Raw genomic sequence first — 21110 nt, forward strand, 5'->3', positions numbered from 1 at the left:
ATGCTCTGCATGATGCCATGTGGAGGAGAGGACTTTGCTGAAAGCGGCAGGGGGCTGCAAGCTGCACCTCACCACGGACTCAGCCCCTTTCACTTTAATAACATTACAAAACCCAAATCGAAGCCTGCACCCAAAGCAAGACAGAGGGTGAGCCCAGCAGAACCAGTGGCTCAAGGAGAGAGCCCTGGGAGTGGGGCTTGACCCCGTGCATTGCCAGGGAAACCTTGGAAGCGTCTCAACAGCCAGAAAACTGGAGCCGGCCGTGAGTCAGGAGCACAACGGGGTGCATGGAGGGAATGGCGCAGATTATCTCCAGGCAGCCGTCTGGCAATGCCCACTCCTGGCAGCCCCGGCTCGCTGGCAGGATAATGGCACAGAACAGAGCGGGGGCATCCCTGTGCAGGGGTTGCACCACCACCCCAGTGGGACGGGGCCCGGGCTGGTGGGAAGCAAAGAGCTGCTCGTCTGCAGGTTGGGGCATGGTTGCTACCCTCACCCCAGCCCTCCTGTGCCTCTGGAGACTGCGGGTCAAGTCCCAAAATGCTTATGGAAGTGCTCAAATATAAAGAGATCTTAAGAATGTGTTTAATTTGTGAGGCTTTGAGGTTGTCTGCACTCAGGATCCTCCAGTGAGTCTTACAGCCCTCCCCTCAAAAAAAGTTGAATCTGTGGCACATTAATGGAGGAAAAAGAAGAGCAGCAGGCAGTGAGCAGCTCCCTGCACAAGGGTGCTTCATTCCAGCAGAGTTACCCAGCACAAAGCCCCAGAGGTATCCGTAAGGATGCTGTCCCCATGGGCCAGAAGCACAAGGATGTATCAGCCTGCCTCAGCTTGGCCCTTCTGTAGCCCCCTGAGCCCTGCCAAAGCTGGGGTGCCAGGAGCAGTCCCTCAGCGCCTGGCAGCCCGCCGGGGAGGGGGCTGGCTGCCCGCCCGCCTGGCAGCATCCTTCCCTAGGTAACCTCCCCACCTATTAGTGGCACATTTGTTTCCCTGCGTTTCCTTAGAGCTGTCACGAGCCACACTGACTCTTTGTTCCCGGGGGCTGCAGAGAGGCCTCCCTTCCCCTTCCCCCCAGCTGGTGTGGGGGGGTGTCTTGCAGCACACAGACCCCACAGCTCCCCCCTCCCCCTAGCTACAGGGGTAAACACGCTGCCCCTCCTCATTGGTATTCGGGGGGACACATCCCAGCCTGGCCCCCCCAGCCCTGCTCTGTCCCCAACAGAAGGAGCTTTGTTGGGGAGCGTGATGGGGTACAGCACCCGGAGTCCAAAACGTGGGCACGGTGACAGCGGGGACACTTGGCCCTCGCCCGGCAAGGGGAGGGGAATGCTGCTAGAAGGGGAGCTGGGACAAAATGAGGGATGCTGGGGAAGGGGAAGCAGGGAGGTTTGCTTCAGGATAGCTGCTCTCTGCTCTGACCTTGGCACTTTGCTCTTGGACTGCAGACCTCTGCACAGAACATCAGCACATACACATCTGCACAAAGAGCAAAGGGCACGTGCCCAGGGAGCCAAAGCAGCCCTGCTCCAGCATGGGAAGATGAAAACACAAGGCTGTGCCCACAGGCCCCTTCCCACACAGCAGCTGCATGCTTCTGGGCACTTGCCGAGCTCCAGAAACAGCAAAAAACCTTGCTGGAGGGACTGAACCTCAACCAAAGCCCCAAAAGGAGTGACTGTGGGACGTGGGGGCGGGTGTCTGGCACAGGAGAGCCAGGGCACAGTCAGAGCCAGCCCACCACAGTGACAGCATTTACAGGGAGCCAACCAGCAGGCAGGCACCAAATATCCCCCACTAAATTGAAAATGGGGCTCAGGCAAGTCGCTCCCACTAGGAGGGAGCAAAGCTGTGGCACACGCATTCCCCAGAGAGTGTCCTCACCTGGCACCCACACCTCCCACCTGGCACCAGCATGACTACCCACTGTGGGGGCACGGGCCCGCTCCTTTATCCGGCCATCACCAAGCACGCATCTTTTTTCTCCATCTCTGCCTTCCCTATCTGGGGGCTTTCCTGGTGCAGCCCCAAGAGGAATGGTCACTAGTACAGTCTCGCAAGCAACACCTCCCACGCGCAGCCAGCCCCATCTGAGCGGGGCCTGTTTTGTTATTCCTTTCTCTGACAGCTCCTTTTTCACTTGTCACCCTGTTTTGCTACTACTCAGCTCACAGCTTCCTCTGGCGTGGTTGTGATCCTCTCCTTCTTGAAGGATGTCATTTGCATTTTCTCAAGTTATTTAGCAGCCCTCTATTTTTCTCTGCCTGCTTTTCTAAAGGCAATTAGGGCTGGGTTTAGCCAAATGCAGGGGTGGTGCATGGAACCTGCCCCAGGGCTTGCCATAATATCAACTCTCCTAACCAGGCAGCACACCCAGCTGTGGTGCTCTCTGCCACTCAGCTCAAAACTCCCTTTAAATACTCCTGGGTCCACAGTGGGTCTGGACCAGCCCCTGGTCCCTCTGTCAGCTCCCAGACACAGAGCATCACTATTTCTTTGCAGGTTCTGGCTGCAAGAGAAGAGTCTCACGGGAGCGTGACAATCCCCCCAGCTCCTACAACATTTCACATGTCCCCGGCTCAGAAAGTCACCAGCCCTGATTGAGATGTTAATGCTGTTTCTAGGGAGCCCCTGCCCTTACAGACTGAGAGCAGCACGGCAGCCCTTCCCCCTGGGCTTGGCTGCCAGCTAAGATGTGGCACCATCTCCTTCACCATTTTTGCTGGCATGGGTCCGACAGAAACTGACAGTCTGTGGCCCGTGTCCTAAATCTCCCTCCTTCTGGAGAAAAGACTTTTTTTCCCCCTACTCTCTGCTCACTCTCTCTCAGCTCCCGGTCTGCCTGAGCAATTAGCAGCTACTGCAGCTTTTTTTGAGGGAAACCACTGGCCAGCCACTCCCATGGGGATGCATCCATCTGGGATTGTGACTCCCCTGCAGGAGCTACTCCCCAGAGCTCCTGACAGTCAAGCACCCACTGCTCCTCTCCTCCCTCGCATCAGCTCGGCTTCCCTTGGAGAAAACTATTTATTTATAGCCATCCTGGCTGCCTTTAGCACATTTCAACAGCCCTCGTCTTTGCCTCCCTGATGATATGCCCAGCAGCATTTCTGTCCTCACCCTGCTGCTACAGCCATTCCAGACTCCTCTCTCCTCCTCACATCCCCCATCCAGAACCCCCAAAGGGACTTAGAAACAGCTTCAGGAGGAGGTTTTAAGGGGAGCTGAGCAGAGAAGGGAGAGAGCGCTACAAAACTCCTACCTCATCCTTCCCCCCACAAGGAAGCAGAGGGAAAAAAACCCCAACTCCTGCCAGCTTGGGAGAGATGGTGAAAGAAGATTTACCAGCATCCCCTTGGCACCTGGTATGCATCAGGGCTGTACTGGAGCACCATTGCTGAGCCGAGATGTGTACAGCTGTGCCACACTGGGGACCAACACCGGGAACTGCGATAGAAGAGGTCACCTTCTTGCCTGGGTAATCCTCACTGGAAGGAAAGATCCATCTTTTTATCAGCCCTCCACTTCGCAGGAGATGTGCTCTTCCCCAGTGAGCTGCTGGGGGACCCTGGCTTTCCCCCCTGAGCCCACAAAGCTTTGTTCTTCCGTCCAGTGCTGACAGTTTAATTAAACCCAGTTTGAGAATGGGTCACTGAGGTCAGGCGCTCTCCAGCGAAACCTCAGATCAGCACCGTTTCCAGCCACCAGGACTGCATAATGAGTTATCCGCTCCTTGTGGGGGACATAAATAAAGGAGGCCATGCAGGGAGTCCCCCTGCCTCCTGGCCCCACTGCCAAGGACCACCCCCACTATCTCAGACTGAAATGGGCTCTGGGCAGGCGTCAGCTCAATATTTCCAAATTCCAAGGGGAAAACATTCCTCTCCAGGCGTCTCACCTCCCCCATGCCCTCATTTGAGGTTTGCTTCCCCTTGGCCCTTTCCTGCCATTCCCCAGTTTATTTAAGCCCCGACGGATCAGGTTTAACTCCAACCCTTTCCATTATCCCGATGCACAAATGCTCTTTACAGCCAAGTTCCATGTAACTAATTGTAGCTCGAGCCAGGCTGGGAGACCACAAAGTACCACAAGGTGGATTAGTCTCTGACACTCAGGAGGTGGAAAAAGAGCTCTCCATCCTAACCTGAACCTGAGGGACTCCTCTTGTGCTCCTGAAAAATTTTCATCAGGTTCAGCAGGAAAGGTACGGTGGGAAACTGCTCTATGGGTATCACATACCCCTAATTCAACAGACTTGCCTTCATCTTCTGTGTTACTGATGTGCTGAAAAAGATCCATCAAGACTATGTCTAGAAAAGGCTGGAGCATCCAGGCCAGCACCCAAGGGCCCATCTAAGCCACCCCCAGCAGCTCCTGCAATCCACCCCTTGCTTTCTGCTTCAGCTGCCACCAGACAGCCTCAACTAAACAGATCTCAGCCTGACACATTCAGTCAGTTTTTGCTAATTCAAGACCTCCCAGTACAATGGTGTGAGGACATGAGGACGTAGCAAGGACTTCAAAACTCGAGAAGCATGCCATGGGTGGCTGCAGTGGGCAGGTCAAGGGGAAGCCTGTTTGCTGGAAGTGATCTGGAGATCAGGGTTTGCAAGAAAATGGTGCTGGTAAGAGCCTTCTTTTCCTAGACCAGCACAGGTCCCAGCCTGTTTCTGGGCAGGGAGGGGGTCTTGAGCAGTGAGGCCACCCCAGATCCATTTCAGCAGTTAAACAAGTGCAAAGCCCGGTGGGGAGGCTCCAATTTCGTTCAAGGAGAGCTGATTTCAATTTAGCTTAAACCTGTTCCCCACTGACTCATATCCCTGTAGCCTGACCCGGGTTTGCAGCAATTTAAGTGTGTCCTTATGACCTCCCGCACTGGCTGGACTAGCACTGGTCCAGATCCCACCTCCTGCTAAGCCAGCACGTGTGTCTAGACAAGCCACCCAGAGCACCCCTTGCCCTGCCATCCCCCCAAAAGAGCTGTGAGCACCTCAGCAACAGGCAGCCTCAAGGAGAGGGAGCAGCAGGTCCTCTGGCACATAGGGCTGTGTTGCACAAATGCAGAACTCGAGGATCTGCCAGGACACTGGCTCCTGATGTGCTCTCTGGGCAGACCCCAGAGCTGCACCCCTACCCTCATTAATGTGTGTGGGGGAGCCTGCTGCAGAGGAGGCTGGAGGGTGGCTCAGTGTGTCCCCTGTCCCAGTCCCATTGCTCATCACAGGGACCCTGTGCTCCAAGCACACATCAAAGCTCCCCAAGACATGGCACCTGCTATAGTCGAGGAACTCCAAAATCTGAGCCCATGCACACAGCCCTAGACTGAACAAGAAAAGCTCCAGGTGCTGGAATCCAGGCAGTTTGCCATGGCAGAAATGGCCAGAAAACAACTTCAAGACAGGGTGGGAAGGAAAAGGTTTGAAATAACCCCCACATTGCAGGAAGCAGTAAAACAACAGGATGAGGCTGAAATGCACCTGAACACGAGGCGGCTGCAAAGAGCATCTTGCACAGCCCTCTTAAACCCTCGGTGGTACGTACAGCCCCGTGCACACTGTGGCATAGTCCCGGCTCCACGCGAGCCTGGCAGCTGTGTAGGGGCACACTGTATGTGTAGGAGACACACATGCTGCTCTTCTGCATCTCTACAATGAATTGTTAGGTTTTGCTTGTTGAAAGAGCCTGGTATTAAAATCTAGAGAAGATGAAAAAGGAAACAGCAATATTTGTAAAATTATTCTCTTGCCTGTGTTTCTGTTATGCAATGGGCGGCTGGAGGAGGATGGGCCCTTGCTGGCGCCATGCTATGGCACAGCTGAGCTCAACAAATGCCATTTGGCAATTAACTGAACGCCTGTGCTATCAGCTGCCATTACCTAGGCCCATCTTTGGCACCTGTCCACCACTTCACACAACCCACACAGCGTTTTAACCCTTCATTACACACCTCGGGCTGGACTCTGGGACTGACTCCCTGGCTGTTGGAAGAAAACGGCTCAGCCACAGCCTGACTGCAAGGCAAGGCTGCCTGGCCCCAACATGGCCATGCCTGTCCTGAGAATGTCTCAGCACATTTAGTTATTTCATCCATTCCTGCCTTGCCTCAGCAGGGACCTGGCATCCTCATGTCACAGCTGATCAGTGGAGATACAAGATGCTGCAAGCAGAAAGCTTGTGTCCTGGCAACTACCATCCTAATCCACAGGGTATAAGCTGCTTCTCTGAGTGATGGAGAGCACCCAGCCCCAGTCTGGCATGCACCCTCTGCTCCTCACAGCACCCTTCCCAATGTATGTGGTGCCTGACATAGCTGAGAGCCTGTAAACACTTTGTTTGAACAATGCTGGCACTGCTGAAAGCACCATTGCCTGAGCAAAACAGCCCCAGGCAAGGGAAACCCAATATGGAACAGAGAATATTTATCAAAACCCCAGCAGCCCTCCCCAAGCAGCCTGCTGCTGCACAGGGGGAGGAGGAGCAGAGAGATCTGTGGAACTGGGGCTTGCACAGCAAGAGACAGTCCCTGGAGTTGTTTCTGCAGGTGCAGAGGGACAGGCAGGGATGGGGACAGGTAGAGCAATGCGAGGAGGGGGCAACAGGCATGAAGGGCTGGATCTGCCCCGGGCAGGGTTTCCCCCTCCTCTCCAGACACCTACAGAAAGGCAGCTCTTGAGCAGGGTTGTGGGGCTCCCTGTGCCCCATGGAGGTCTCTGGGCAGAATGCGACCCCCTTAGGGACACCCTCTTTCACCCTCCTTTCATGAGAACCTGGGCTAATGTGTAAGGGAACCCTGCTCCAAAGCCCGTGATCCACACCCAGGGAGGAGGCGGAGGAGCTCTCAGCACCTCTCCACCTGACACTGTGCAGGCACAGCTCAACTCTGCAATGCCAGACCCATCCCAGACTGCCAGCACGTCATCCCATATCCCCATGTGTTACAAGAACATCCTTAACACTGCCAGTTTCAGGTTTTCTGCAAGTCACAGCCCATTTCCCACCTTGCTGCATGCTCCGCTCACAGAGAAACAGGGGTGACATTCTCCTGCCACGTGCTGAGCTCTCATTGGGATAACGCACCCATAACCACCAGCACACCTCCCCCAGGAGCAGCACCGGGCAGGGGAGCCTGTGGGCACAGAAGTACTTACAGCCGCGACAGCGCCTGGTTGTTCTGGAAGAGAAGTTCGGGCAGGGTGTGCAGCTGGTTGCGGTTCAGCCGTCTGCAGGGAAACAAGAAAAGGGTTTGGAGTACAAAGCAATGACCCCATCTGCAGCCCAGCAGGATGCATCACGCAGAGCTGGGTACTTTGGCTCGCTCAGAGAGGCCAATAGAGCAGAGCATCCCACGTGGCAAGGACACCCCTGTCCTGCTCGCCACAATCCCAGGCAGGGACAGCACACGGGGCACTAATAGACCTACTCACAATGTTGTAATTACACGCAGAGAGGACTCCAAGCTGTTAACTGCTGACTGCTGCTTAACTGCACTCTTAACCTGCTGCTCGCTCAGCTCCTCATATTTGCTCGAGCAGCTTGGGATTTTTAAACTGCTGAGCTATTTTACTGAGTGCTGGAGCAGAACTTACAGCTCCCTTGCTAACACACAGGACACAGCTGATGCAGCAAAAGTCATTTGTGTTTAACCTGCTCCTCACTTCAAAAGCATCAGAATGGACTCTAAGATCTATAGAAACAGAAATAGGTGTGCTTCCCAAACTGTAAAATACCACTGCCATGCAGAAGAGAAGCTGTTTGAAGTCAGGCAGCACCAACACATTAGGGTTTAAGGAAAAAAGGAAAGGATGCTCTCTGCAACTAAATCCAGCAGCCCCTCACCAACCTCCCTCCACAACCAGACACTCACAGCCGCTCAAGCTCCTTCATGTCATCAAATGCCCCACGCTCCACCATGCTGATCTGGTTTTCCATCAGCTGCCTGCAGAGAGAAGGGGTCAGCTTTCTGCAAAAGTGGTCCCCAGTGCCCCCATTACTTCTTTTGACCCAGGGCACCTCACTCCCCTTATCCCTTCAACACAACCCAGACTCTTCCCACTCTCTCCCAGCTGGAAATCCACCACGCTCGGCCCAACACAATACCCTCTAGCCCTGCTGGCTGAAGCCCACATAAAGAGGCTAACTCCAGCAGCCCTAGGGGGGCCACAAACCAAGCACAATATCCATCAACGTGGGGGCATCTGGCCCCTCATCAGGAACTCACAGGACACGGAGCTGCTTCAGTCCGGCAAAGTCATTCTTGTTGATTCGTGTTATGTTGTTGCCATTGAGCTCCCTGCAGAGAGAAGAGGAAGAAGTTAGCAGGGAAGCACTCAAGAGGTAGCCAAACACTGGGCCTCCCCAGTACCTCCCAAAAACGGCAGGCAGGGCCCAAAGGACAGTAGGGGCTGCTGCAATTCTGTGGCCCCTCACCAGGAATGGCCCCTGACTCCAGAAAGGCCCCTCATCCTCAATGACCAGCAGTGCTGGGCACACAGAAGTCTGGCTGTGGCTGTGTAAGCTGGCATCTTTCATGCACCATAAGGCAACAAGAGGAAGGGGCTCTCTGGCTCCTGCCTGTTCCCATTCCAGATGTCCCCCCTGGGATGCATGTCACCCCGTTCTGCAAATGTGGCTAACACCTGGTAGGGTCATCCCAGACGCACAGACTTGTTTAGAGAAGGCAAGGGTAACAAGAAACAAACAAAAGTCCCCAGAACAGCAGGATCCCTGCATATACCCAGCTGCAAGACACTTACAAGTGTAAGTGACACTTACATGATAACGGCTCCTGCCATTATCCGTGCATCACAACCGGTTCATGCACAGCCATTTCACACCTTCTACCTGGAGAATAAGCCACACTCAGGTTTCACCTGCCAAGAGAAGCTTGCACAGGGCAAGCTGCTTTGTGGCATCACTCTCTCATTCAAAAGCCTTGGGTGAGCACAGGGCCAGGCAATGCAGCCAGAAAGAAGATGCTGCTCCTCCTTGCTCATTCTGCTGTTGGAAATAAGGGGTACTTACACCCACACATGGCCTCAGTCCTGCCCAGGCTCTGCTGAGCACCAGGACAACATGTGTCCCACTGCTGGACACACTCGTGGCAGGGCCTCTGCTCCCAGCCTGCTGGTCACACCTCAGCCATGCTCTCCAACATGCTCCTGCTAGGATTATCCTGCTTTAAAATACATCAAGCCAGAAGCTGCAGAGATTTGCACCTCACAGTCAGCTTTGCAGTGCCTTTCTGCATTACAGGATGTGATTACTGTGGGAAAAGCAGGACCATCAACCCTGGGACCCAGAGTCTGCAGAGCTGGGGATCTCCAGCCCCCTATTACAGTCTCCACGACTGACATCACAAAGCATGGCAGCATTTGCTTCTTGCCATAAGCCAACCTGCCCAAGGCATGCACTGGGCATAGACGTTGCCTACATGAAGGCAGAGCCCAGGGAGGGCTCCCATGCTGGAGAGCCACTGCCTGCACTGAACACAAACACAAAAACCAAGAGGAAAACAAATAAACTGCAGGAGGAGAAGTCAGTCAAGTGAAGGATGAGCTGCTGGAGCCAGGGAAGGAAAGAGACAGAAAGTGCCACCATGGAGCAGCTTGGGGCGCTTGGGCAGCACCACGGGGGGTCTGTAACTTTCTGAACCCTGACAGTGGGACCAGGGAGCAGGAATGCCTCGTGTCATATGACTGGCTGAACACACAGTCCATCATTCCCATCCAGAGCCAGAGCTTCCCTCCACCGGGTTCTGCAGCCGTGCGAGGGGCCAAGGTCAGCGGCGCGCTGGCCTCGGGGCCGCCGAGCAGCGTGTAGGGCCACCGGGTGCAGCCAGCGCAGCCGCGCACCCCGGGGTGCTGTCATTGTCCTGCTGAAACGGCTGATAATGGCTAATGAGTTCCAGCTCGCCATTATAGCCTCGTAATTACAGCGCTATTCAGCTCCGCGATTGCCGGGCTCCTGCCATTATCCAGCCGTGTGTGCCTGCGTTGGGAAGGAGGTTGGGAGAGCACCGTTACTAGGACACAGATGAATGCAAGCCGGAATGAATAGAGGTTCCTCGGCCCCAGTGATTAAACTAAAACCCACAATTGGGCTCTGCAGCCCCACGACTGCCGCGGCTTCCAGTCCGACCAGCGCGCAGAGAGCACAGCAGGCTGCCGGGGTCGGGCCTCCAAATCAGAAGGACCTGACCCTCTCAGTGGAAGCAAAAGCCGTGGTCAGTCAGGCTGTAAATCCCAGCTCTGGGGTGTGTCACACGTTTTAGGGACATTTGTCACCACAAAGGGGGTCGTTTGGTATGTACAGTTGTGTGCCCACCTCTTGATGGACCACAGCTCTGGAGTCAGCTAAGGGCAGGGAGAAATCACAGCTTCAGGAGTGGTTTTCTCCAAATGTCCTAAAGGTTCCTTGCCAAAGATTGCCTGGAAGATCCCCAGGGCCAGGCTGGAGACAAAGCTGGAGGTCATGGCACCCATTCGAGCTGCTGTGAGGGAGGGTTCCCAGCAGGACTCCCGTGTCACCTTCCTCTAAACATACCTAACATTGCTCTGGCTGTGTAGCCAGAGTACAATTCCAGTATAATGTGTAAGTGGAAGTTGAGACATCTCCAGTACTGCAGAGGGACAGAGCAGAGAGGCTTGATTTAGAACTGCCCAACCTGAAAGCCAGGACTTAGACCTCAGCCTGTAAAGCCCAAGGTGGTGCTGTCCTCAGAGCACCAGCATTGCAGAGCCTTAGCCAGAGGCAGAGCACAGGCAAAGCATGGAAACATGAAGAAACATCAAAGAGCCATGGAAGCCATGGACTAAACATGGCCAGTCAAAACCAGGCTCTGCCCTCTCTCCAAGGCATGTGCTGGGACAGTGCAGCCCAAAGACTGTAGCACCAGAAGGCACTGCCAGGACCAGCTACCCTGGGGTCTGCTGCCCACACAAACCACCCCAGCCTCGGCTCCCTGCATGCTTGCTGAGCATCCTCGGGCAACTTCAGCAGTGGGGCTGGTGGCAATCCCCAAGTGGGGCTGTGTCTCAGGGCCCCTTGACAGTCCTCCTCCCTCAGGGACTGGCTCTATGTGCTCCCTGACAACTGCTCCCAGCATCCTTCCATGCCTTTGTTCAGGTAAATGATGGCCTTTGCAATCAAGATGGGAACGAACAGCAGGTAAAGCTTATTTGTAAGGATGCCGAGGCAACACTGCCATTTAACTTCATGACATTTTTTCCCCTCTGAACCCCCTTCAGTTCCTCATAGAGATAAATTACAGTCTGCAGTGCCCAGAAAGCCAGATCCCTGCTGCTCAGCTGCTCACCCACTGCCTCCATGCCCTTTCCTAGTGAAGCAAAACACTCTGCCCTGCTCCACACAGCAGAGCTTCAATAAGGACTGATGTGTCTGGGGAGCTGCCCAGCAGATTGGTATTTCTGGACTGTGACTTGAAAGCAGAAACACAGGGCGTGCTCTTTCCTCACTAATTCAAAGGATTTAATGCTGGAAAGCATCCTCAAGTTCATTCAGACTGCCTTCCTCTGCCCTCCCAGCACCCCAAATCTCACACTGCTGATGGAGAGGCAGCGAATTTTCATTTGCAACCTTCAAGTTTCAAAACCCCCCTCCCTTTCTCCCTGGGAAGAGGAAAGTCATTAAAACAATCAGTCCCTTTGCTACATTGCTTGTGGATCATCCCACTCCCAGATGGGATGTCTGTGCTGCAGCAGGGTTCGTTAGACTGGATTTGCATAGTCTGGGTTTATATTTGGTTTCTAGCTTTGGATGGCTTTATCCATTCCCAGGGGGTCGGATGTGTCTTTTCCCTTTGCAGGGTTTGGAGCTACACTAACTCAGTAACAACCTCAGAGAGCACAAATGCTGAGAGTTAATTTATTAAATACAGCCAACATGAATGATATTTCCCTGGGCACTGATTTATCAGGAGCGGGAAGGAGCAGACAGTGCAATCCCAGGATCCCTACTCCGTTACAAAGCATCAGCTATTCGGCACACATGTGACTCCTGTCCTTGTGGCTCAGCTCAGCTCTGCTCTCCTGCTGAGGCAGAAATCCTAAGTGCTCTGCTCCCCGGAATCCCGCTTTTAAGAATGCAGAGGGAAAGTCTGTGAGATGAATTCCTGCATTTGCACCCACCAGCACCAAAATGTGCCCTGGCCCATCAGGGCAAGCACAGAGCAGGTGCCCACAGCTCTGGGAAGTGACTGCAGGGGCTGGTGGAGAAGGATCCGTGCTCCTGTGGTGCCTGCTGCAAGGGCTGCCCCTGTCCTGGTGCCCGCTGGGGTTGGTACGTGTATTGTCCATGAGATCTGTCCCTCCCTCAACAATCTTCACTACTCTGCCTTTCCTGCCCTCGCCTCAGAGCGCTGGCCCCCAAGGGCATGGCTCCCCTCCCAGCAGCTCCATAGCCCTCATCCCAGAGCCCTGACCCCAGCTGGAGCCAGCAGTGCCAGATAATAATCAGGGAAGCAGAGAAATGAAGGCTGGAAGGTCACACACCCCACAGCAGTACCTCTGCCACCCTCCATCAATCCAGGCAGATGCAGGCACTGCTCCCCTCAAGGACACGGACTGACACTAACCCTGCGCCTTATTCCAGCACATCACTGCTCCTGCCTCCAGGACCATTACCAAAACTCTGACCTGAACCCCTCCCACAGCAGACGAACCCCATCTCTGCCTGCATAGGCCACCAAGGTGCAGAGATCTGGCTGCTCCCTTGCCCGTGCAGGCCTCTTTCCCAGCCCACTTCCCTGCAGCAATCCCCCAGCCCCAGGGCACAGCTCTCCCTCAGGGCCTCTCTGACTTGCAGGGGCAGGACTCGCTCTGTTTGTGCTCCCATTCCACATCTGTGCTTTTGGTGATTGCCTCCCACGAACACTTTCCTCGAGTCCCCAGGCAACAACTTCCTTTCTGTCAGCTCATTCCTCCCATTCACCAAGCCCACTCTGAAACCTCAGCCCATTCTCCAGCCCTCTTGCATCTCTCCCAGCCTGGTGGCATCTGCAACTGTCAGAAGCAGCTCGTGTCCCATCACACAGACTGCTAATGGAAACATGGATGAGGCTCAGACTCCAGACTGACCCCTGTGCTCAGCACTGGGGGACAGAGCAGCTGCAACCTTTCATCCTACACTTTTATGGCATTTTTCAAGTCTTCTCAAGATTTCACCCGGCTGCTTGAATGTAACTTAGCCCTAGCACAGGCTCACTGAGCTGCTCAAACAAGGAAATGTGGGGCAGAGGCCCTTCCCAGTCCTGTGAGAGCTGGTCCCCTCCAGCACCAGCACTACATTCCCCAACTCTCTGGAGCCCATATGGCCATGGCTGGGTGCTAACTCCATCCCCTCCAAGGCACCAGGGAATTACAGCGAGCCGGTGCCCACTGCTCAGGGAAGAGACTCTGGTCGCACACATCCTGGGCTGACACAGCTGCACAAGGGGCTCAGCACCTTCTCCTCCTTTTCCATCCCACCCCTGTTCTGACCAGACCACTCAAGAAGAGCAAAGATTCCCAAGGGATACATGGAAGTCCCTTTAGGGTGTCACTCACAGGGTGAACACCTTGCCAGCACCATCCCCACCAGCTGCCTGCAGGTGCCCAACACGCAGAGCCAAGAGGAGCTCTGTGCTGTTTGGGCTCATGTGGGAATCACTGCCCTTAGCCAAAGGGCAGCCCAGCCCCAAGCACAGCCGTGGCCCCCTCAGCACAGGAGTACCTTTTACGAAGTACTACAGCAGGTTAGCATCGCAACACATCTTTAAGCATTACAAACAGCATCGATCATGCAAGTAACAGTGAGGATCCAGAAGGTTTTCTGTTCTCCTAACTTCTCTCTGGGGTTTTCATGCCACAGCCATTAGCTGTTCGCAGTCAGGGAATGCTTTACACTCACACAGCATTGTGGTGTACCACCTTCAGGTTAAAAATTAATAAATAACCTCCCTGAACCCCAGCGGGAGAGAGAAAATGCAGCAGGGCAATTCTGTATCACAAACGTGGAAACTGAGACTCAGCCAAGAGAACAGATTTTCTGGGATACCCATAAAATTTGGCTTTTTATGCTGTGCTGAGTAGCCTGGTGAGGGGCTGCTCTGTAGCTCCTCTGCTTCCCAGGGCAGGGGAGGCTGCCCAGCCCTCAGGCTTCATCCTGCCACTCACTGGATTGAGTTCCACTTTGCATCTCCCCCAGCAAAACCTCTTTGGCTTATCCCTCCTGGAGCTGCTGACACCAGGGATGAGAGGACAAGCGCACCCGAACTGCTCAGTTATAGATGCCTACTCAATCCTGGACCAGATGGGTCTCCTGGAGCATCCCATTTGGGATGTAGGGCTTCCTCCAACCAAGAAATATCCAGGGCCAGGAGCTTGCATCTCTCTCACTCTTGGTGCCCAGGGCTGCTCCTTGGCTGCATCACTTTAAAAATTCATCTTTCCTTTTTCTGATCTTCCTCCTCTAGCAGCCTCTCTCCCCCATAGGACACTTGCCTCTGCTATTTTGAGCAGCAAGTGCATCCAAAATGCATGCTGGGGAAGCAGGCAGTCAGCACAGCCTCAGAGCCTGAATGTAGCAGGGAGGTCTGAGATGATTCTTGAGGGGACAGCCTTGGGCCAACCCCACACCAACACCACAGAGAGGTCCCCTCATCCCACCTCATTTCCTTCTCACTTCCAGCAGTGCCACAACCCAAGGACCTGGCTATCCTTACTGCTCACAGTGCTAATTGGCATCCTGGCGCTGTAAGCAGGAAAACCTCTGCTCCTCTCCCCACTCCTACCACTGCCATCCCTGGTTGTCCCTCAAGTGGGGACAGGGGCCAGCTGCTGGAGCTGGCCTTGGAGCTACTCGCACTGGAAGCCTGCCAGGGAGCAGTGATCTGGGTCCGACATCCCCTGGGATGAGGCCATTTGCTGATGCACAACTGTGGTTTTTACTGCTTTTCAGCAAAACACGCACAGAAACAGCTCCTTGCCTCTCAGGTTTTATAAAAGGTTATTTCAGTAGCAATAAAGACCAAGAGGATGTGTCTGCAGCACCAGGTACCTCTGGAGTGGGCAGGGAACCATGAAGGACTCTGAAGCAAGAAAAAGACAGGCTCCCTTGGTTGCCCACATGCATGTCCTGCTCCAGTAGTCTCCTCCACCAGTCTGCCAGAGAGCAAATCAGAGCAAGGATACAGGAAAAGCCCCTCTTCATTGGGAAGACATGGGCTTGTACACCTTTCCCTGGACAGGACACCCTTTCCCTGTCCACATCACCCTGGTGGTACCCCAAATCCCTTCTGTTCCCCCAGGCTGCAGGTTCTGCTGCCTATGGGGGTCCCTCATGCATCCTTTGCCTTTTATAGCTGCCTCACTCTTCTGCCAGCCAGAGTTTTGATAGGAAACAATGAAGCAGGGGAGAATGAAACTCAAAGCAAATGCACATCCTGTTAGGGGTCCGTTTCTGTAACTGAGCTGTTTCTGTGTGTGCTGCCCTGCACTGGCAGCGTGGCCACCATGCCCAGCCCACCCTGGGACCCTGGGCACAGCAGCAACAGCATATGAAGGTGCACGTGAGAGACCCACAATTAAAGCTGGAAACAATTCCCTTTCCTTGCTCCCGCCTCAGCAGCCAGGAATTGCTGTTAGCACAATGCATCACTCTGAAGGACCAAAGTGGCAGCACATTTAAGGCAAAAATATCTGTTTTAAAGGATGCAATAAAACAGAGCCAGGGAAGGGTTTATAGGGAAGCAATTGCTGTGTGGGGTGAGAAGTGGTCACCAGAGGCCAATCTGCCTGGCTTTATTGCCTGTTACTGGTGACTTTTCCCAACCAGGGGACAATAGATCCTCTACTATCAGCCTCCACTTCAGTCAATACAAACACGACATAGTTTTTTAAACTAATATTTTTCCAGCATGCAATTCCATAGAGAGTGAGAACGCAGCGTTACCATGGCAATATATAGACAGCATCTGCCTTGGACGTAGCTGAAGGGAGAAATTGGAATAGAATTGCAAATTTCCTCTGTCCAGGAAGGCTCCCAAGGAAGCCACTGCAGTGGGCTGGGCGGGCTACCTTTCCAAGCCAGCCTGCATCCTCCCAGTGCCCAGCACTATCTCTCCTGAAAGCTGAGGGCTGCAGGGCCAGCCAAGCACTGCCCTGGCTGGACAAAGGTCCTGCATCCTGCTCCAGAGCTCTGCAGAGCCTGCGCAGACCCTCTGCAACCAGACTGCTCACTGAGAACTTGCCCGGGCACTTCAGGGAAGGGAGAGGTTGACTTCCTTAAGGTGCTTCCTAAGAACGAGCATTGCCCGAAGCCCCTGAAAGGAGAAGCAGCCCAGCAACTGGAGTGCAATGCAGGAGTGCTGCTGTGATACACCAGCCTGGCTGCTGCAAGACATTTTGATTAACTGCTGAGAGGTAGATGCAGGTGAATGGATTAAACATGCTCTGAACAAGAGCTTGCTGCTGGAATTTTGACAGGGGATGGTTGGGCAGTATGCAAGAGTGCTTCAGGTGCAGCTGCCCTGGCATGGTGCTCCCATACCCAAAGGCTGTAGCTCAGCACCCCTTTCCTCTAGCAATGCAGACAGAGGGATGGCAGGCTGGCTACAGACTATGGGGCCCATTTCAGCAAACCCCCAAAGTTTGGGAACAAGGCAAACAGAAGCCCCATTAAATGCTGAGGCCAAGAACCCTGGAAAGGAAAAGGCAGAGCCAAGGGGTGCAGTGATGGGGATCCCCAAACCCAGCTCTGCTGCCTTCCACATGGGGGGAGGGACACAGCACAGACCAAAGTGAGATGGGGAAGTTCAGCTCATCAGAGAGGAGAAAAAGGGGCAAGTGGGGCAATTCTCAGCTGTCAGCCCAAAAATTCAATAGCAAGAAAGAGTGACACGCCGTCACAGTCAATTCATCCCCTACAAGCAAAGAGCTGGGCTGGAAGCTGCCATTTTGACAGTAGCAAATTTGCACTGATCCTGCTGGCATGGGGAGACCTATCCACCTCCTCAATAAGGCAGTCTGCTCTTCAGAGACACTTTCCAACAAAAAAACAAAGAAAAGCAAACAAATGGGGAAGGGAATCGTGACCTTCTCCCACAACTCTTCTCTGGTGGCTGAAGCCTGAGGGACTCCTGGAAGCAGATTACACTGTAGTGCTGGAGGATTATCACCCCTCCTCATGCCTACAAAGCCTTCAGGCCTCTGTTGTGCTTGCCAGAAGTGTAGGCAGGAGCACAGGCATTTGTGAAAAGTGCCCAGAGACTTTGCTGCTTCCCACCTTGCTCAGCCCCGATTCAGTCAGAGGGCAGGTGCATAACCCCCATTTGTGTTGGGTTGCAGACTAAAAGGCACTTAGGGAGCAATGGAAGAGGGGTCCTGTGTCCCCCCCATGCAACCATCACTCGTGGTCCATCCTAGACACATCTGCAGCCCTTACTCTCTACCAACAGCATAGCACCCACCAGGAAGATATCACAGGGCAAACTGAAACAGAAGACAAGACAATTTTTCCCCAGCCCATGATTCTCCAAAGTTGCAGTGACTCTGCAAGGCAATTAATTCCCTGTTCTTCAAAGGAAAAGGGTGTGTTGCAAAAGCAACGGAGCACAAACCTTGTCACAGCATGCTGCTGACTGAGTCCCCACAACGGCAGTGCCAGCAGGCCTGGCTGCAGCAGCAGTGCTGCCCTGCCCAGGGGCTTGACCCGTGCCACCATGGGGCTCAGCCAGATGGGAGGCTGGAAAAAGCCTGGAGGCTCTAAACACCGCACTGGCATGCAACAGGCAAGAAATTCAACAGCAGGGACATCACTGCTCACTGCCACTGCGGGATGCATGGTGAGGTTGGCATTGCTCATGCTGTGCATCTCAGGGCTTGGGAAAAGGGGAATGCAGTGGAGGGCACTGGTAAGAGGTTGATGACTTCCCACACAGAGCTGACCCCTGGAGAGAGCAAGTCCTGAGCACAGCCCCTGCTGCAGACTCCCCTGTGGCTTGCTGACCTTGCTCCATCGAACACTGAGAAGTTGGAGATGGCAAGGTTGCAGCCTGCTTACAGAGAATTGAAACTCACTTACGAGCTGTTACAGCAGGATTTCACTGCTAGGGATAGACCTGCTCTGCACAGACACCCTCCAGCACCTGCATGGGTGTGCAAAACAGCAGGAAGTAGTTATCCAGCAGACAACACCCACGAGAGAGCAAGCATGTCTAGCTCAGTCCAGACAGAAGATCCGGCATCACCAGCTGCATTAAAATCCAGAAAATCCAATGCTGCTGAATGGCAACAGGCATGGAGGACCAGGTCAGTGAAGGCAGAACGGGAGACAGCAAGCAGGACCCACCTCCAGAGCAGGAGAGATGCCCTGCCAGAACAGGAGTGAGACACCCAACAAGGGCATCCTCCATTAGCTCACTCCAGCATTGCTTCATTTGAGCAGTGCTGAGCACCTGCCCAGCGGACAGAGGTGGGGACTCAATGCCAACCCTCCCCCAGGACTCTGCACCCAGAGCTGATGCCAAGGACCCCATTAAGCTCTCCAAGAGGCAGAAAGGGCTAATGCAGGCTATGCATAAACTTTCCCTCTGGCTTGGGCACAGCAGAAAGGGGGATCCTCTGTCAGACCTCATAAACTTGGTCTGTGGGATGGCAACTCACAGCAGCCTGGTTGCTGTGCTGGGTAATAATCATTTGTATGAGGATAATTATGGTGGGAGAAAAGAAAATTCCTCTAAAGTGGTATCCTGCAGAGCTCTTGATGCTGCATGCTGGGTGCAGCCCTGGCAGCTGCCAGCCTCTCTGCACTCCATTCATGCAGTCCTTGCCTGCAGGGTCTTTGCCCATCTGCAGGCAAAGGGCACAGTCAAACTCCAGGAGCTGCAAAAAGCACGGCACAGGGACAGGAGCACCGTGTGGCTGTCCTAGAACATATCCTGCAGCTCTGCTGCCCAAGGAGGCAGCAGCTCAACACTTTCCTGCACTGCAAGGGGGATGTGGGAGCAGCCTGGCCCCAAGGGCCAGACAGCTACTGTGCCACTATGCTCTATTGCAGCTACTGGGATGGGGCATCTGCTGCTACTGAGTAAGGGCATAGGCTGGGGATAGCCCTGCTCTCCTGCTGAGACTGGGTTCCTGCGTGCCAGGAACCTGCTGCCAGCAGCAGGTTGGACACGTTCAGCTCATGCTGCTCTCCCTGCTTGGCCACAGAACCCCAGGCAGGCAGACCTGCCCAGCCAGGCACAGCAGCAGAGGCCCCTCTCCTGCTCGGGGGAGCTCAGCAGGTAGGTAACACGGGACCCACACAGCCAGCTGGACCTTGACTGTGAGAGCAAAGCCTTCCTCATGGGGGCCCGGCTAAGAGAGCCAGGGACACCTCCCAGCACCCCTGAGAACGTGGCAAGGGATCTGATGAGCAGTGAGGTGCAGCCACAGGGGACTGGAGAGGATGGGTGAGCTGTCTGGCTCACAAAGGGTGATTTGCATAGCTGAAGGCTGGTCACACCGTGGGAGACTCTCAAGAGGAGCGGAGGCAATGGGACCTGATCCTAACACGATGTGGAAGCACTCCCAGGAGAGCTTCCTGGGGATAAAGGGGTGCCCAGCACAGGTAGGGGCTTGGGGTGACAGGAGCCCTCAGAGAACCCCTGTGGCTGTGTAGCTACCCTGTGACAAGTCACTGGAAGGGTGGCCACACACCTGCTGGGGGGTGCCATGGGGCTCGCAGACCCACACACGCAGTCCATTCTGGGCTGCCCCAGCGCAAATGCCCCCCGGAACAACCCACTCCCTCGGGCACTGCACTAATCCCAACCCCGCTGCACATACTTTCACACAGACTGGCACACGCGGGTTCTTGCACATGCCGGACCCCTTGCACGACCCTCACACAGAGAAAGGGTTACACACACATACCGTGCCCCAGCAAGCTCTCACACACACCCTGCTCTCCACCTCGACGGGCTACTGCACCTCCCTCAGGAAAGGCACGATGCATGTAAACTCACCTAACAGGCCCTCGCACAAGTATCCTCTGGACGGGAATTTACAGACACACAACCCCCGGGCGTAGCGGGACACCGCACATCACCCACCCCACGAGGTTCTTGCACACGCACCTTTTGGGCGGCCGACCGTGGCCCCACGGGCATTCGCACACGTTCTGCCCTGAACGGACACGGTGGGCACTTGCACACACCCCAGACAGGCTGCTGCACACCCCCGCCACGGACAGCCCCTTCCACAGGCATCCCCTGACGGGCTCCCGCACACACTCTGACAGGCTCCTGAGCGCGTTCCGCACCCCCGCGGGGTTCTGTCCCCGCGGGACACTCGCTCCCCACGCGCTTTTGGACACACGCCCTCGGACAAGCCCCCGGCCCCGGCGCCCCGCCGGGCTCCCGCACCCTCGTCGCCGCACGCGCACCGGCGGCGGACAAAGCCCGGCGGTACTCACAGGCGCTCGGTGCCGCGGGGGATGCTGCGGGGCACGGCGCGCAGGGCCGAGCCGTGGCAGTCCACCGTGGTGCCGCTGCAGGCGCACAGCGGCGGGCAGGCGGCGGCGCGGCCCCGGCACAGCGCGGCGCACGCCAGCAGCCAGGCGGCGGCCCGCAGCCCCGCCGGGACCCCCGCCGGCCCCCCGGGGGTCGGGGCCGCCATGGCAGCGGGCAGTAGGGTCAGGCGGTGCGGCCGCTGCGCATCACCGGGGAGAGGAGCGGAGCGGGGCTCGGCTCGACGCGGCGTGGCTCGGCTCGGCTGCGGGGCGAAAGCCCCGTCGGCGCACACCCGCCCACCCTCACTGCCGCCCCATCCCGCAGCCCAGGCTCAGCCCCCGCGCTGGCTCCTCCCCCCCCGCCCTGCCCGCCCCGACGGGCCCCCCCCCCGCCACCACCCGCGCCCCTCCCCGCGGCCCCGGTACCCGCGGCGGCGGAGGTAGCGGCGGTCCTGGCCGGGCAGGGCACGGGCACTCCGGCCGCCGGAGCCGTCGGGGCTCTGCGCCGCTCCTCCGTGCAGGAAGGTGGGCTTCGGATCGGTCCCCCCACCTGGGACAGCGGGCTGTGTTCGCGGAGCACCCAAGTTCTCCGGGAGAGGCCGCGGACAGCGGCACTCCGGGG

At 55.6% G+C, this 21110-nt stretch overlaps 1 protein-coding gene across 2 annotated transcripts in view; it reads right to left on the reverse strand.

Annotated features, from left to right (window-relative positions):
* The window catches only part of SLIT1 (slit guidance ligand 1), a 60813-nt gene extending 40158 nt beyond the window's left edge, over positions 1–20655 (reverse strand). For both annotated transcript variants that reach the window (XR_008432107.1, XM_053949440.1), the window contains exons 1-4: positions 20453–20655; positions 8217–8288; positions 7863–7934; positions 7147–7218 (exon numbers count right to left, since the gene is read on the reverse strand). Coding sequence is in view for 1 of the 2 variants with exons in the window: in XM_053949440.1 (XP_053805415.1) it covers positions 7147–7218; positions 7863–7934; positions 8217–8288; positions 20453–20655 (419 nt within the window). In the remaining variant the exon portion in view is untranslated. The remainder of the gene's footprint in view (positions 1–7146; positions 7219–7862; positions 7935–8216; positions 8289–20452) is intronic.
* Between the last annotated feature and the right edge of the window lie 455 nt (positions 20656–21110).

Source organism: Vidua chalybeata, chromosome 8, assembly GCF_026979565.1.
Source record: "Vidua chalybeata isolate OUT-0048 chromosome 8, bVidCha1 merged haplotype, whole genome shotgun sequence".
Lineage (NCBI taxonomy): Eukaryota > Metazoa > Chordata > Aves > Passeriformes > Viduidae > Vidua > Vidua chalybeata.